Source organism: Penicillium samsonianum, assembly GCF_028829775.1.
Source record: "Penicillium samsonianum strain IBT 33392 chromosome Unknown utg000003l_segment0_segment0, whole genome shotgun sequence".
NCBI lineage: Eukaryota > Fungi > Ascomycota > Eurotiomycetes > Eurotiales > Aspergillaceae > Penicillium > Penicillium samsonianum.
Genome location: NW_026643261.1, coordinates 2,309,569 through 2,325,017, shown reverse-complemented (window position 1 = coordinate 2,325,017; position 15,449 = coordinate 2,309,569). Strand labels below are relative to the sequence as shown.

Sequence of the window (15,449 nt, the reverse complement as noted above, 5' to 3'; positions counted from 1 at the left end):
GCCCGAGCTCATTGGCCTGATGGATGCCAACGGAATTGGTACAGATGCTACGATGGCGGAGCATATTGCCAAGATCAAAGAACGTGAATACGTCGCCATAAACCAACGAGGCAGTGGCCGCAGCTCAGTGCAGGAATTCATTCCGACCCGTTTAGGTGTTGCCCTTGTGGAGGGGTATGACAATGTTGTCGAGGGTCTCCCTAATAGTGTGTCTCTCAGCAAGCCGTTCCTTCGCAAGGAGATGGAATTGAGAATGGTTGAGATCTGCTCAGGCACCAAAACTCGACAAGAGGTCGTTCAGCAGAGTCTGGATATGTACCGAGAAGTCTTCATTCACACACAGAGACGCATCAACATGCTGAAGACTGCCTGTCGTAAATATCTTGTTGAAGAAACCACGTCATGATTGTCAGTCACTTACAAAAGGCATTATCTATAATCATAATGAAATATTCAAATGGTTGAACTTTTCTGTCTCCAGCCCACTTGGCTTCAATTAAATTTGCACTCATTCAAAGAAAAAAAAGAGAATCAGGCCATAAAAGCCCCTATACAGATACGAAATGAATCTTCACATGTCCTAGGTCGCCTGATCATTGCGCTGACCATTGCGCTGACCATTGCGCTGACCTAATCCTGCTTTCCCATTCTTAAGACCCATAGCTCCCTCGAACGTGGGAATTCCATCGGGTTGCTCTGCCGTGTTGTAGTTGGAAGCTCCATTGGTCTGCTCGGTGCTAGGGCTCTTGCTGAAATCCGAATTGGGTTGTTCCATGTGTACTCCCTCGGGTAGGTTGTTGGACATGTTCTTCGCCATTAGTATGTTAAGCCAAGCCAACTGTCTCGGAATCTGAGGGAAACTTTCAGTATTTCTCATCAGATTCTGGTGTTGCTGACTGACCTCGTCCAGCTTGGATTCAATGTCAATCATCCCGGACGTATATTTGTTTTCCATCACCCCAACAATATGCAACAGACAATGTTGGAGGTCGGCCGAGGAGTTTGTGATAGACTCCGCCAGGTGAACGAACACAGGCCGTACTTGTTCATTTTCTCTTCGGAACTGTCGGATCTCTAACATCAAGGTACCGAATTGTTCTTGCACGCTGCTCATTCGGTCAAAATAATCGTATTGCATGTCCTCGATGTGCTGTTTGATGCTATTCGTCACCCCAAAGCCCATTATCTGCATTGTAAGAATAACCAAAACGAGAGTAGCCATGACAGTGAAATACAGCGTGTTATTCGGGGCTGGGTTGGATTGCTGCAGCTCCTCGTAACTACGCTCAGCTGCCGAGCCGTCGTTCAAATAGAGCGAGGTTGGCATCGCTGTCGCACTCGGGGCTAACATTGTCGCTGTAACTCCTGGGATGTTGACGTGTAGTGATACTGCTTCAGCCGAGTGTTCCAGGGCCAGCCTGGCATTTTCGTACTGTTGAGCATCGAGAGAAAGTTGCAGAAGGAGGTCGTATTCTGAGATTGCATCGTCATGGGGGAAGACCAAAGGGTGGACTTTGCGCAATCCGTGAATGGAATATGCAATTTCCAAGGAGCTGAGACTGCGCCAAAAGAAAGAGTTGGAAGGAGTGACTCCGGTCAACGGAATAGAATGCCAGATGCCAATGCTGCTGAGGCCGGCAAAAACGGCTCCCAGCATCAGTTGGTCGAACATCGTTCTGATTTTTATATCAGATCAGTGGGTTTCAAGAGACTCAAGGGACTCCCCGTCTTTCTCGGTGTCTTGAGAGCTTAAATATACCATGAAGATGGCGAAAATGCAACAATGAATACACAACTCTTTGTTCAATTCACCTTCAATGACCGGTGTTTCCATGTATTCAAACTTGAATAAATATTCATTTTTTTCACTCATTGGTGATTGTTTGACAGTTACATTATGTCTAACATTCTTTTTTCTTTGTTTTGTCCGTTTGGGCTTCTGGTTTATATTTAGCTAAATTTTTGGGTCTCTCCCACTTATATCCATCCCACTTTAGTCTTACCGTAGCTATATGGCTACCTAGGTATATGGTTCATCTAAAAATATCAGTAGATTTGATCATATCCAATGATGTTGAGGTAAACCTCATATTTTCTAAGATAATCAAAGCTTTGTCTGAGCACACACGACAATGAGCTCAAAGAAAATTCATTCACTAATACCAGCACAAAGAGAATCAAAAAACATGCCAGGCAGCTTTCAAACTAGTCTCCTCAATACTAGGGGCTTTTCTCAACTATCAATCCTTTTGATCGTACTGAAAGGAATAGGTAAGTTGTGACCTAGGAAAATGTTCAAAGCAAACAACAAAAGCATTACACTAGTTCCTATGTATGTATATGTACGTTTTAAAATGTGAATCTTCTAGTGTACAAGTGAACGATCTTAATGCTCTGTTTAACCAGCATAAACCCATATTCATACCATAGAGTATTAATATTGATTAACTTATGACATCAGATCAAGCTGACAATAACGGCATGGGTGAATCTTTCAAAGAAGTTTCTTATACAGCTAGCCATATTTATTATCTGTATGTTTAGAAGATGAACATGAAACTTGACAGACGTCAAGAGCTGTTTTTCGCGCTTGTGTTCTAACACGTGTCTGTTTTACCACTAGAAGTTGTATAATATAAATGAAACATGTCAACTTTATAGAGTCCAGATAAATAAAAGGCGCAATTCCTATACTGGGAGGTGCTGGTAAATCACCAGCTCGTGCTGTCGACACAATGGCCGGCTATCAATAAAATCTAAATGTTGGTAAGGTAAGACTACCGGAATTTGAAATTGGAACAGAGTCTCAGATTGTTGAGGTCACCACAAGGACATCACTAGTTAGTCTAGTAATTAAGCTCCAGGTTATCTGCCTACAAGCCAAGCTTGTCACAATTTATTCTGAATCAGTTGACCCGGGGCCTCTCTCAACAATAGTTGGGATATTTGACTTCGTATATTCTCTTATCACATTGAACTATGTATCTCATGGACTCGTCATGTCCTGCATATCAAAATACGTGGTACATGCGTATTTATGCACTATAACCTCTATGATTTGTTGTATGACCCCTCTACGAGACTCGTGAAGGCCAATGGCACCTGTCCTCCCAAGGTCAGAGCCTCACTTCCTATTTTAATTACGTGTAGGTCTGAATGGTTTATCCACTTTATTCTGTGGTAAAATAACTTGCAAGGTCAGTGCATGTGCGGCAACATCTGCCAAGAGGAAGACTTTATTGTGCCCCAGCATTTCCACCATCGTCCTCAATCATCATCTTCATCATAGTCTTCATCGTCGTCCTCAGCATACTCCTCATCGTTGTCCTCCAGATTGCCCTCCTCGTCCTCGTCCTCGTCGCTATCCTCATTGCCGTTCTCATGGTCATCATCCTTTTCGGCCTCCAGCAGGGAGATGTACCACTTGATGGCAGCATCTTTCTTGGCCTGGGTCAATCGGCCCGAGGTATTCGTCGCGAGTTGAACCCCATGTCTTATGATGTGTTGATGGAGATTTGTTGTGGCCGAGATAGGGATCTGCGTTCGATTAATAACCAACTCGGAGGCCCTTGGTAACTATAGAAGATGCACTGACATGTTGGTGTGAACAGCTCGGTACACGACAAAATACCTCACCATGGTACACAATGATTTGACCAGCAGAGTTCTGTTAACACAATTAGTAAAAATTTCCGAGGTTGATTCTCCCTCATATAGACTTACGGTCGTGTAAGGTGGGAGCTTGAGATCCCGGGTATCAGTCTTGATGAGGTACTCTCTGTACGCATCGCAGTTTCTTAAGAAGGCGGGACAGTTATACCTGTCTAGTAAAGGATCGGGGAGAGACATTGTAAAGTCTGTTTCGATCTGAGAGTTTGTTTCTGATGGAAGAGAGGATGAAGAGGAAAGCACTGGAGAGAAGAGAGGTTGTTGAGATGCTCTGGGTAGCTCCTTCCTTATTACCAACTTATCTCTTTCCCTCTTCGACATCACCTCTTCTCCTCCTACTTCAACCATTCTCTCTCTCTCTCTCTCTCTCTCTCCACACACACACACACAGACTCTGCCTTCAACTATCTCGACTCTACTCGTTATTTGCTCCTCAGCTCTCATAACCAACATGGACTTCGTGTTCGCAACCCCGAGTGATGTGACACTCATTGTCATTGAAGAGCCGAGCGAGAACGAAGAATACCAAACCAAGACGGCCTTATTTCACGTTGATCGCTCAAAATTGATTGAAAGCAGTGCATACTTTCAAAGCATGTTCGCATCTCAGTGGGAAAGAGCCGAAAATCACAAGCCCACTCTCAGAGGCGACACAATCAAAGGCATGGAAGTGATGTTAGGGTCGATTCATGGAGTCGACATCGAGCCAGATTCTGTCTCGGTCGCAGATGTCTGGTACACAATCAAGGCCTGCAACAAGTACCTGCTGGATCCCAAGAAGCTGATGGGCTGGTTCGTACGATGGATCAAATGGATTGACAAGAACAAACCCGCAAGATGGGAAAATTGGGATTTCAACCGCCAGCTGCTATTTCCCTGCCATTTCTTTGATCATGCAAAAGCATTCCAGCATATTTCAAAGAGACTCGTCTACATCACCCCGGGTCATATCACAGAAATGGCCCCGACAGACTCGCCATCATTCGAGCCGATGCATATGCCCGCTATCGTCATGCGTAAGTTGACACCACTCACAGCTTTAAGATCAAATGGTTCTAACTCGCAAAAAGAGCAACTAAACGCAGCTAGAGGGCGGCTCCGAACAATTCTCCAAAGATCGCTTTTTGAAGATGTAAATGTGGCTATCGATCATGCTCGTTGTGCCTGTGCAGCGCGAAACATCTTTTTCTACATGAGAGAACTACATAGAATCGGGGTCAGGCCGCTGGATAGTGACATTCACAAGAACTCGGTCCGTGATATTCTCGATCGACTAGAGAGCTTCGATGACGACCAGATGGCAAACAGCGATCCATTATCAATGCAGAGGTGCGAGGCATGCTCCCACTCCTGGAAACGGACAGTGGAGCATGCACGAAGACAGGTGGAGAGCTACTTTGATGGTCTATGCTTGGATTGCATGCAGAATCATCCAGACGAGAATTCTGAGTACTGGAATCTCGGCACGACAAGATACGTGTATGACAAAACCTGCCGCATCAGCCACGGCGAGCCGACCTGGTACTTCAGCTTCATGGGCCGCCGTGACAGAAATCCATACCGCATGCGACCCTGAGTGAACAAGAATAGATGAATCCTGACTCTTTTCTTGACTACTACTAATTGATCATTTACTCTGGGAGTTTGCCGAGCAATGTACGCCCATTTCTCTTCCTGACAATTTGATATCCACCATTTACCGAGTACCTAACCCTGATCTTTCAATCGGCGGCACATAATTACAATGCTAGCTGTCCTTGAGTAAAAAATGGGTGAATATATGCTTGAATCATATCATTTTGTTAGCGAAATACCAAATCGAGTAATAATTTGACAGGTTATTTTCCAAGATCATCGCCACCAATGACCGTACATCTAGCTCTGTAAGCCAACTTATAGCTTGCATATCTTCGAAATTGCATTGAAGAACCGTCATACAAACAAAGCTTGGTCAGAGCGATTATTCCTTCTTTGTGTCACCTTGTTACTTGCTACAACCCTAATGATATAGAAATGAAAAATTGTACATGGGCTGGGGGAATGTTCAGGCTGCACAGGGCCGGCTCGACGACAGCTTCAAATTACAAGTCAGATGTCTATAGAATTACAAGCGTTCGATTTGCAATTCTCACCATTGAACTGGCGACGGATGCGTAAAGGCTTCGGCCCATTTTGCTCGCACAGGAAAGGGTCCTACAGCGCTGTACGTTCCACTATCTAAATTTTGCTACGGCCGCTAATTTCCGAAGTGCTTGAGGAAAGGACATTTATAGAGGTCTAACCTTCGTGCTCTATTGAAAAGGAATGATATTAACGCATTTTGAAAGGCTGATTTGCCTACAGAGCTGATTATAGAAGTGTTGATTCAAAGATGCTCCACACATTAAGGAAAGTGATATTGTGTCTTCTACGCAGTCTTCTGTATAAACCGAGGAAATATTCATTCCTTATAACCGCCACGCGCCCATAAAGGAACCAAAAAGACGGTGAGGTGTAAGTCCAGTCTATCCCTAGTATAACGACACTCTCAGATGTCGTAACAAAAGATACAGATTGATGGCAAGCCTTGTTATATTATAGCAATATAAGCATTTTCTCACTCTCGTGGCAACATTTAAGGATGTAACAACTTACATGGGCGTCGGATTCTAGGACGAAACAGAGCCGTAGGCATGAATTTCACGATCAAATTTCAGGCACTTGACCTTCACAAATGTGCTGTCTCCGCCATCCGCCCACCAAGCGTACCTTGCGCTCACAGCAGCGCCGCATCCGTTGGCTGTGAAAAAGGTGGCTTTCTGGTGACGACCTCCGTACGTATCGACTCGAACTGACTTGGTCGCAAAGATGTTGGTACCTCTGCATGTGTTGTCCCACACATTGACACTCTTAGACTCGCCATAACAGTCGTCATTCCGATAGGTGGTGATCACGTATGAAAGAGCCCCGGGGCTAAGGCAGAAGGCAGTTGAAGAAAGCGTATCCGGATCGGCTTTGTCACGCTATCCCGAATGGTTCGAGCGTTCCTCGAGCATTGCCTGAAGAAGAGGTGCGTTAGCTGGGATGTTATCGCCGCCAAGTGCCTTTCAGTCACGGTGGTTGCTACGCTTGGGTACCGGTCCGGAGATGTGGCGCTTTCCGCTAGATATAAGAATTTCGAATGCTTGCAGTTTCGTCACATCCAGCTTGCCATTGATGGGCAGACTGCCGACATCCGCAATCTTCGAGCGGTTATCACACTAGAGAGCATAAAAGGGCACAAAGACGCCCGCAATGATGTGGTTTTCTATTTGAGACCGCTGCGAGACGGAAAGCCAGCACGTCTGTCCCATCATTTGGCTTCTTGTTCACGCTCTACGAAACGGACTAGTGTATGAAACCACACTACCGGAAGTCCTCGATCGAGCATTTATAAAACCTAGCCATAATGAGGCTGAGAAACGCGTACTCTGGGGATTTTCAGAGGCCGAGAGTTTGGCTGGAAGTGCTAGGCCGACTAACAAGTATACAACTTCAACCTTGGAAAGTTCGGCTTCTTGCTATATAATATACAAGAATAGTCGGCCGCTTATGCGGTCTTGTCGAGCATTTTTTAGTAGTCTTCTCAGGTAGTCTTCTGAGGTAGTCCTTTCAGATGTCTTTTTTGTGGTCTTTTTTGTGGTCTTCTCAGATTCTTCTCAGTTGGTCTTCTCAGTTAGACCTTTTAGATGTCTGTTTTCATAGATATTTTCTCCCCCTTTTCAATTTGTTAGCTAGACGGCAGAAAAGGGGGAAAAAGCATAATTTGTGCAAGAGAGTTTTCTATGTATAACCAGGGATATTTTGTCCCAACAGCTCGACCTGCTATGGACACAGTCTATATATATAACCCATCATTTGATTCCACCCGAACCGCTAAGGTGAACACTCCTTTAACACTACCTGGCTAAATAAACGATGTTGGTTTCTCAGTCTCAGTAGAAATTCTTAGATTATTAGAGTCTACTACTAGAAGTTGTGGCTAGCTAGTTGCGCTATTCGCTGGAATTGACTATGGATGGAATGGACTGGAAGCCACCTAATTTTTGAGAGACGTGGGCATTTCTGCTTGTGGTGTGTAACTTGCCCTATGACAGTTTTGTAATTACTCCTTGGATAAATAGTATCTATCATGCATCGTAGTAGTAACTTAAGCAATGTCTAGATGCCAAGCATCCCCGCAATTCCATCCTACCGCGGCCAAATACATTCGGCTTAAATAGTGCCGACATATTAGGCGATTTAAGGAGACTGATGCAAATCTTTCTTTATACGGCGTAGTTCTGCAGCAACGGCTTTTTATCCGTGCAACGTTACCTCCTCCGATAACTCAAATATATCTATCCACGGGTGCTAAGCGGAGTGATTATCCGGTTGATTGGCAGGTGACAGGTAGGAATCGAATCTTTGTTTATATTCGGACTCTGATAGACCGAAAAAAAGAAATTGGTCAGGTGGATTGAATATATGTCTCATAAAAAGTATAGGAATAGGAAGACGGCTAAACAGCCTTCCGTGTCCCTTCCTTGTCCATATCTTCTCTCGCCATGTGGTTCTCAATCCCAATCATATTGTCGCTGCTGATAGCACCATTGAATCCCGTGGCAGCCAAGGTCCATCAAAAGAGTTGTGTAATCAGGAGTGGGGGCACTAATGTGACCGATGATGCCCCAGAAATCCTGAAGGCATTCAGAAAGTGCGGCCATAATGGAAGAATCGTCTTCGAACCTACAACGTACTACATCAACTCTGTCATGAACATATCCTGGCTCAACAATGTTGATATCGACATCCACGGAACGCTTCTGGTATGCCTTCCCATTGTCCAGGCGTTCTGTTGAAGTCAAAGTCTGATTACTGATGATCTACCTTGTTTAAGTGGAGCACTGACATCCCCTACTGGCTGAACAACTCGATGGATGTCGGATATCAGAACCAGTCAACAGCTCTGATAATTGGTGGGAATGATGTTCGTATCAACGGTTATGATAAAGGCACGTTTGACGGCAACGGTGACTACTGGTATCAATGGATCAGAAAGCAACCAAACACATCCAACTACCCGGGCCGGCCGCACGCTGTGACATTCGACAACCTTACAAACTCTGTTATTCGTGGTCTCACCTTCCTGAGGAGCCAGATGTGGTATGTGAAAAACCGGATACTTGTCTCGAAAGGCCCATGGATGCTGTGGTCTTTACTTGCTAACCGTTGCCCTAACCTTCAAAGGACTATGTCAATAATTAACTCTCACAACGTGTTGCTGGACAGTATTCTTGTCAATAACACAGGAAACTGGGCTCAAAGCTGTAAGGCTTTCGGAAAAGATCACAGCTTTAATGAGAAAATACTGACTTGACACAGCCAACACCGACGGGGCCGATACCATTCGGTCTTCTCATATCACATTCAATAACTGGACCGTCTACAACGGTGACGACAGCCTTTCAATGAAGGCCAACAGCACCGATATAACTATCACAAACAGCAAGTTCCATAATGGTCTAGGCATTGCGATAGGGAGTATTGGGCAGTACAATGATCAATTCGAGACGATCGAGCGGATCACAGTCAAGAACGTCGAGTATGACAACACATTACATGCTGTGAGTGACCAAAACATGAACAACATATTGTATTAGGCCAGACAGCCATGGGGATGAGGTTATAACTCAAATATCCCTTAGTTCTACATAAAGACGTGGACTGCCGACCAGAATGGCTACCCACCGAACGGAGGCGGCGGTGGACTCGGGTGTAAGTATTTGATGGCTGGCTCCCATTCCACCTACCGCTCAATCAGGGAGTAATCGAGAGCTAACATATCCAGTTGCGTCTGGGATGAAACTCACGAACCTAACCACAACGGGGCTTCGCGGGGCCGCGTTCGCAATCTCGCAGTGCACGCGGTTCTCTGGTGCGCCGGGCGTGGGCAACTGCACGAATTCGGAATTTCAGATCAGAAATGTGGAGATTGACGGGCTGTCTGGCACTAGCAAATCGACAAGGTTGGCGAGCCTTCAGTGCAGTGCCGTGGCGCCGTGTACCAATATCACCATCGTTGACAGTACCCTGCACCTCGACAATGGCACCGTCGCGAGTGAGTACTTGTGTGGGAACGTCGCAAATCCGATGGGGTTCAGCTGCACTGGAGTACCTTGTGTGGGTGGGAGCGCCACTGGGGAGTGCTAAAGGATCCTCGACAGTAAATCCAAGGCTGTAGGCTGCGGACAGGGATAGGGTTGCACTCTCTGCAATGAAGAATTCATCACCAAACGACTCTATTTGGTGTAATTTAGCCGGCTGGATCAAGACTCAATACCCCTCCGTCGGCATAGATGGAATCTTGGAGAGGGGGATAGGCAACACAAATCATCGGCGAACTTCCTCGCATGTCAATGTGAATAAATGAGTACAATCCTGGTTATACATAGAAAAGTCCGTTTCACAAATTAAGCCTCTAACCGCGTTTTTCTGCTCCCTCCTTGACAAACTGAGAAGGGAGAGAAAATATCTATGTAAAACAGACATCTAAAAAGACTGACTGAGAAGACTAATTGAAACGAATCTGACAATAACCAAAAAAGACATTTAAAAAGACATCTGAAAAGACTACCTGAGGAGACTACCAAAAAAGACTTGACAAAGGCCGCATAAGCGGTCGACTATTCTTGTATAATAGAACGAGCTCAATTAATAAATTAGGGGACATTTCCATACAACACTCCGATGTAGTGTAGGGGTTATCACTGTGCTCTTTCACAGCACTAACGGGGGTTCGAATCCCCCCATCGGAGAATTTCTTTTTTTTTCCTTCTGTTTTTAGGGTCTATTTTTGATATCCGTTTCTTTATTTGCATATGTTGTAGCCAATAATAATATCTTCCTCTAAACAAAATTAGAGACGTCTTGTTTTCTCGCTTCGACACTATAAATCTCTATATATATAACCAGGAGAATATATAACTAGGAAATTAGAAGCACCACGATGTCACTCTGAAACATTAGTAGACGGGTCGAGATGTACTCGCACGCTCTCCAGGTAAGACTTTAGTCATTCAAAACCTAGGTGCATCTAAAAACTCTTACTTTCCGCTCGGGAATGTGATATTGTTCAAAGCTTTCATCGGACATAGCTTATGCTTATGATCGATGTGAACTAGGAACCCTAGTATATATCGATAACCTTTTATGGTCGTTTTATCCTTTCCCTTTCGAAATAGACACCGGGTAAAATCATATTAAAAGAGTGCGTAACCAAATATTATGCGTCTTTCCACTTCGATTTTTGTTAAACCACGTATAACTTAGAGATATATATACCCGTGTACGTGCGAATTAAAAGGACAGCGGCTTTCAGCATTATATATGAATAGGAGCCCTTAATGACATACTAGCTTCCTCTATATAAAGTTCATAGCTAGCTTAATTAAGTGAGATCTTGATAGCTCCGATCCTCGGTGCTTTTGTGTGGTTCTTATCATACATATCCAACTACTCTTCGTGCTTAATAGCCAAGATTAATTATTCAGTTTCTAGACTAGAACCAACTACTAATATAGAATAATGACACGAGGTCACCATACCCATTACGCACAGCTATCACACTTGTTTAGATTCTGGCATTGTAGTAGTTTTCTCGTTGGAAACTTAACTTCAACAACAATGAATAGGTTAACATTGGAACAACGCGAAGTGAAGTAGCAGCAAGTTTATGAGATATAGTGCCCTGGATCGCTGAAATTTGTATAGCATTCCGATGTAGTGTAGGGGTTATCACTGTGCTCTTTCACAGCACTAACGGGGGTTCGAATCCCCCCATCGGAGTTTATTTTTTTTTGTTTTCCTTTCGCTTCTTCATATCATTCATTTTATGGTATGTATGGTAGGTAGCAATATACTCAGTTTCATTTTAGGATAATTAATCTTGCTGTTCTCTCCCTTTCTACATGTAGATTTCTGTCCTAAACCGTTTGAGCATGCTTCCTTGCATTTTATTTCAATCAAATTATATGGACTTTCATAGCCTCTATCTAGTAGCTCCATGTAAGAAGCTGGGTATGACTAGAATTCATTAAATTGCTTAGGATGTATCCTCAATGTTGTGACCTTTCTCCCATCGGTGGCGCCGGCCATTCCTCCGCCTCAATGTAAGCACTAATGCTACCTACCTATGTACTCTTGAAGGTATTCAGCCTAAAACAGCCCGAGAATCTAATCTATTCCACTCGGCCCTGAAGAGACTTACCACAACAGGAAACGATCGACATACTAGTCATCCTTGAAGATCCATGCATTATTCTGCGCATTAGCCTGCCTGAGTTCATTCCCATGTTCAATGATTGGTGAGTTGCCAGTCGCATAACCATATCCGGAGAAATTTGTCCACATAGAGGGCACTTTGTTTTGGCTCCATTGGAGCACAGGTAAACGCTTGGCTCGTATATTGACGGCAAATTACCGTGTCGGATTTGGCCATTTGCACTTCGAATCTGCAGGACAAGCAGCGAACTTGGACAGATGTAACCTGGATATATTACTCCTCGGAATTTTCCGCATACAATCCTGGATTAACGAGGCAGCTAAGGTGAGATGGCATGACAACCAGCAAATATACATTTTCAAAGCCACGGGAAAGCCACGGGATTTTAGGGCTATCGTCAGGTACCACATGCAACTGCCGGGATGCGGGGGATCATCCTGCGCTTTTTCCGTTGGTCGGTAAAATTATATCCCTCCCAATCGCCAATATTTTGCACAAGAGCGCTGCCATTTGGACTTCCGATTTGCGAAACAGGCCGCGGCGCATCCGGGCAATAGAATCTTGAAACACCGGCTTTTGCCATGCTGCTAGAGCCTGTCTCTCCTTGGAGTATGTACTCCGTGTTGTCGATACTACTGGCAAACCCCGCAATGTGATTCACTGTAATAGCCAAGACTTGGCATGTGTCCTTCATCTTACCTTCTTTACTTCCGATGCTTCGGGTTGGGCAATCCGTCCAATGTGTTGTACCACGTCTCCATAAATCAAACCATCGCGCTGCTGATCTATTGTGCCTACGGAGTAGTGTCTGTCCTGTTCTCTTATTCCGGACTAGGAATACTCAAGGAAACGTGGGAGAGACCAGTATGTATAAATAGAGCCTCGGTTTCAAATTAATATATTCCCGAGACGGCGAATTGTCCCAAACGTGATATCAAAATAGAGATTAGCATGTATAAACCAGGGGAATAACAACAGTACATAGTATCAAATCATTTCTGCTAGACAGCTGGTATTGCAATGGAATTATTTTGTTCACAATATCATGGTCTCAGACTGAAACGCTTTATGCCCGAAGGATCTACAGAACCACCCCCCCCGTCTTTGGGCTTAACGCCTCGCAGATTATCCCACATTATCTGACACCCCAAAAAAGCCTTTTGACAGTTTGATGTCAGTGGAGGAGCGCCATGGCGCCCATTTCATCTAGGGGCGCTCTTGGCAGGCTTCAACCCTTCAACCCTTCAAACCCCACAAAGTGTCTCATGATCTTTGATTCTGTAGAGCATACGGGGGTAGTAAAAATCATATAGTCAAGTTGCTGCCCAGACATTACCCGCCCGGATATCTAAATGAAAGATCGACAGGCAACATACCTCAAAGCGTCTTCGTTTGCAGTCATTGCTCCTTGCACTATTAAGCTCCCCGAATCTTATACAGCAATCGACAGAACTGGATCGGGGCATCCTCCGTTTTCACAGATGTTGAAACGAGTAGCCCATGTTTATCCACTGCAATATCAGTAAGGACCTTGATGAGACATCTCACCACAGTCATCCGGCGATGATCATTCCCTTCCTGATTCAGGCGCCGGTTCCACTCTCAAATCAATGTATGTACCACACCGGAGGTCACCCAGTATGGTAGTCGATACTGGATTGATGATTGTGGACTCACTATCCATACCAATTTGGTGACGGCCTCACGGTCCGTCACACCGGTTATGCTATGCAGAAAGGACTATTGTCAAGGCTTGCATTACAATGACTTAGAGCAATCCTGTGCGGAGAAAAGACATATAAAGATCTATTCCCACCCCGAGATTATTTTTGTTCATCAACTGCAGGCCAGACAACAAGATAACAAGATAACATTGCAAACCGACCTTTGCTTCATCCGCAATGTATCAACGCGCACTTCTTTTCTCCGCCCTGGCGGCGGCAGCCAATGCCCAGCAAGCTGGCACATTGAAAGCTGAGACCCATCCCTCTTTGACCTGGCAAAAATGCACTGCCGAGGGCAGTTGCACTGACCAGAAGGGCTCTGTTGTCATTGATTCCAACTGGCGCTGGCTTCACTCTGTCGATGGTTCCACCAACTGCTACACTGGAAACGAGGTAAGAAATTCCGAACCGAGAAGATGAGTGTTCATGTTGATTGACTTCTTTGATAACAGTGGGATGCGACTCTCTGCCCCGATGACAAGACTTGCGCCACAAACTGCGCTCTGGACGGCGCTGACTACGCCGGCACCTACGGTGCGACCACCGACGGCAATGCCCTCACTTTGAGCTTCGTCACTGGCGCCAACATTGGCTCTCGTCTGTTCCTGATGGAGGACGAAACTACCTACCAGATGTTCAAGCTGAAGAACCAGGAGTTCACAGTCGATGTGGATACTTCCGAGCTGCCCTGCGGACTCAATGGAGCTCTGTACTTTGTCTCCATGGATTCCGATGGTGGCTTGGAGAGGTACGAGGGCAACAAGGCAGGTGCCAAGTACGGAACTGGCTACTGTGATTCTCAGTGCCCTCGTGATCTGAAGTTCATCAACGGCCAGGTGAGTTTTTCGACCAGCCAATTCGAAAAGGTTGTGGGAAAAATAACTAATGCGCGATACAGGCCAACGTGGACGGCTGGGTGCCTTCTGAGAACGACAAGAACGCTGGTGTTGGCGGCCACGGATCTTGCTGCCCTGAGATGGATATCTGGGAAGCCAACAGCATTTCCACTGCTTACACTCCTCACCCCTGCGACAGCCCCGAACAGACCATGTGCGAGGGCGACAACTGCGGTGGAACTTACTCCTCCACCCGCTACGCAGGAACCTGCGATCCCGATGGATGTGACTTCAACTCCTTCCGCATGGGCAACGAAAGCTTCTACGGCCCCGGCAAGACCGTCGACTCCAAGTCCAAGATCACCGTGGTTACTCAGTTCATCACCAGCGACGGTACCGACTCCGGCACCCTCAGCGAGATCAAGCGCATCTACGTGCAGGGCGGAAAGGTCATCGCCAACTCGGCCTCGGATATCACCGGTGTAACCGGAAACTCGGTTACCACGGACTTCTGCACAGCCCAGAAGAAGGCCTTCGGCGATGAGGATATCTTCGCTCAGCACGGTGGTCTGGCTACCATGGGCAAGGGTTTGGACCAGGGAATGGTTCTTGTCATGAGCTTGTGGGATGACCACTATGCTAACATGCTCTGGTTGGACGGCGAGGTCTACCCTACTGATGCCTCTGCCTCCGACCCTGGTGCTGCTCGCGGCACATGCGCCACCACCTCCGGCGATCCAGAGACCGTTGAGAAAGAGTCGGGCTCCGCCAAGGTGACATACTCCAACATCAAGGTCGGCCCCATTGGCTCCACCTTCGCTTCTTCCTAAAGAGTTAAAATGACAGGTACTTGCTGAGCTCGGCTACACCTGGAATGCGGGGTCTTCGTGCTGCATAAATCCTTGAGCCAGTGACAGAAAATGCCCAATTTGGAAGAAA

At 45.7% G+C, this 15,449-nt stretch overlaps 7 protein-coding genes across 7 annotated transcripts; 4 read left to right on the top strand and 3 right to left on the bottom strand.

Annotated features, from left to right (window-relative positions):
* Positions 1-19: 19 nt before the first annotated feature.
* Positions 20-406, top strand: N7471_004472 (uncharacterized protein; the record flags this gene model as incomplete). The annotated part of the gene is made up of 1 exon (XM_057277191.1): positions 20-406. One exon carries the CDS (start codon positions 20-22, stop codon positions 404-406), a length of 387 nt encoding a protein of 128 aa, XP_057136801.1.
* A 174-nt stretch (positions 407-580) lies between these two features.
* On the bottom strand, positions 581-1,672 carry N7471_004471 (uncharacterized protein; the record flags this gene model as incomplete). Its single annotated transcript, XM_057277190.1, has 1 exon — positions 581-1,672. The coding sequence occupies one exon, from the start codon at positions 1,670-1,672 to the stop codon at positions 581-583; it is 1,092 nt and encodes a 363-aa protein (XP_057136800.1).
* A 1,595-nt stretch (positions 1,673-3,267) lies between these two features.
* On the bottom strand, positions 3,268-3,849 carry N7471_004470 (uncharacterized protein; the record flags this gene model as incomplete). Its single annotated transcript, XM_057277189.1, has 3 exons — positions 3,268-3,576; positions 3,632-3,667; positions 3,724-3,849. The coding sequence occupies 3 exons, from the start codon at positions 3,847-3,849 to the stop codon at positions 3,268-3,270; spliced, it is 471 nt and encodes a 156-aa protein (XP_057136799.1).
* Positions 3,850-4,120: 271 nt separating this feature from the next.
* Positions 4,121-5,245, top strand: N7471_004469 (uncharacterized protein; the record flags this gene model as incomplete). Its single annotated transcript, XM_057277188.1, has 2 exons — positions 4,121-4,685; positions 4,740-5,245. The coding sequence occupies 2 exons, from the start codon at positions 4,121-4,123 to the stop codon at positions 5,243-5,245; spliced, it is 1,071 nt and encodes a 356-aa protein (XP_057136798.1).
* Positions 5,246-6,317: 1,072 nt separating this feature from the next.
* On the bottom strand, positions 6,318-7,001 carry N7471_004468 (uncharacterized protein; the record flags this gene model as incomplete). The annotated part of the gene is made up of 4 exons (XM_057277187.1): positions 6,318-6,621; positions 6,671-6,707; positions 6,764-6,890; positions 6,930-7,001. The coding sequence occupies 4 exons, from the start codon at positions 6,999-7,001 to the stop codon at positions 6,318-6,320; spliced, it is 540 nt and encodes a 179-aa protein (XP_057136797.1).
* A 1,233-nt stretch (positions 7,002-8,234) lies between these two features.
* Positions 8,235-9,879, top strand: N7471_004467 (putative exo-polygalacturonase; the record flags this gene model as incomplete). The annotated part of the gene is made up of 6 exons (XM_057277186.1): positions 8,235-8,495; positions 8,567-8,832; positions 8,917-8,996; positions 9,052-9,293; positions 9,375-9,444; positions 9,518-9,879. 6 exons carry the CDS (start codon positions 8,235-8,237, stop codon positions 9,877-9,879), a joined length of 1,281 nt encoding a protein of 426 aa, XP_057136796.1.
* A 3,972-nt stretch (positions 9,880-13,851) lies between these two features.
* On the top strand, positions 13,852-15,340 carry N7471_004466 (glycoside hydrolase family 7 protein; the record flags this gene model as incomplete). The annotated part of the gene is made up of 3 exons (XM_057277185.1): positions 13,852-14,067; positions 14,127-14,510; positions 14,573-15,340. 3 exons carry the CDS (start codon positions 13,852-13,854, stop codon positions 15,338-15,340), a joined length of 1,368 nt encoding a protein of 455 aa, XP_057136795.1.
* Positions 15,341-15,449: the final 109 nt, after the last annotated feature.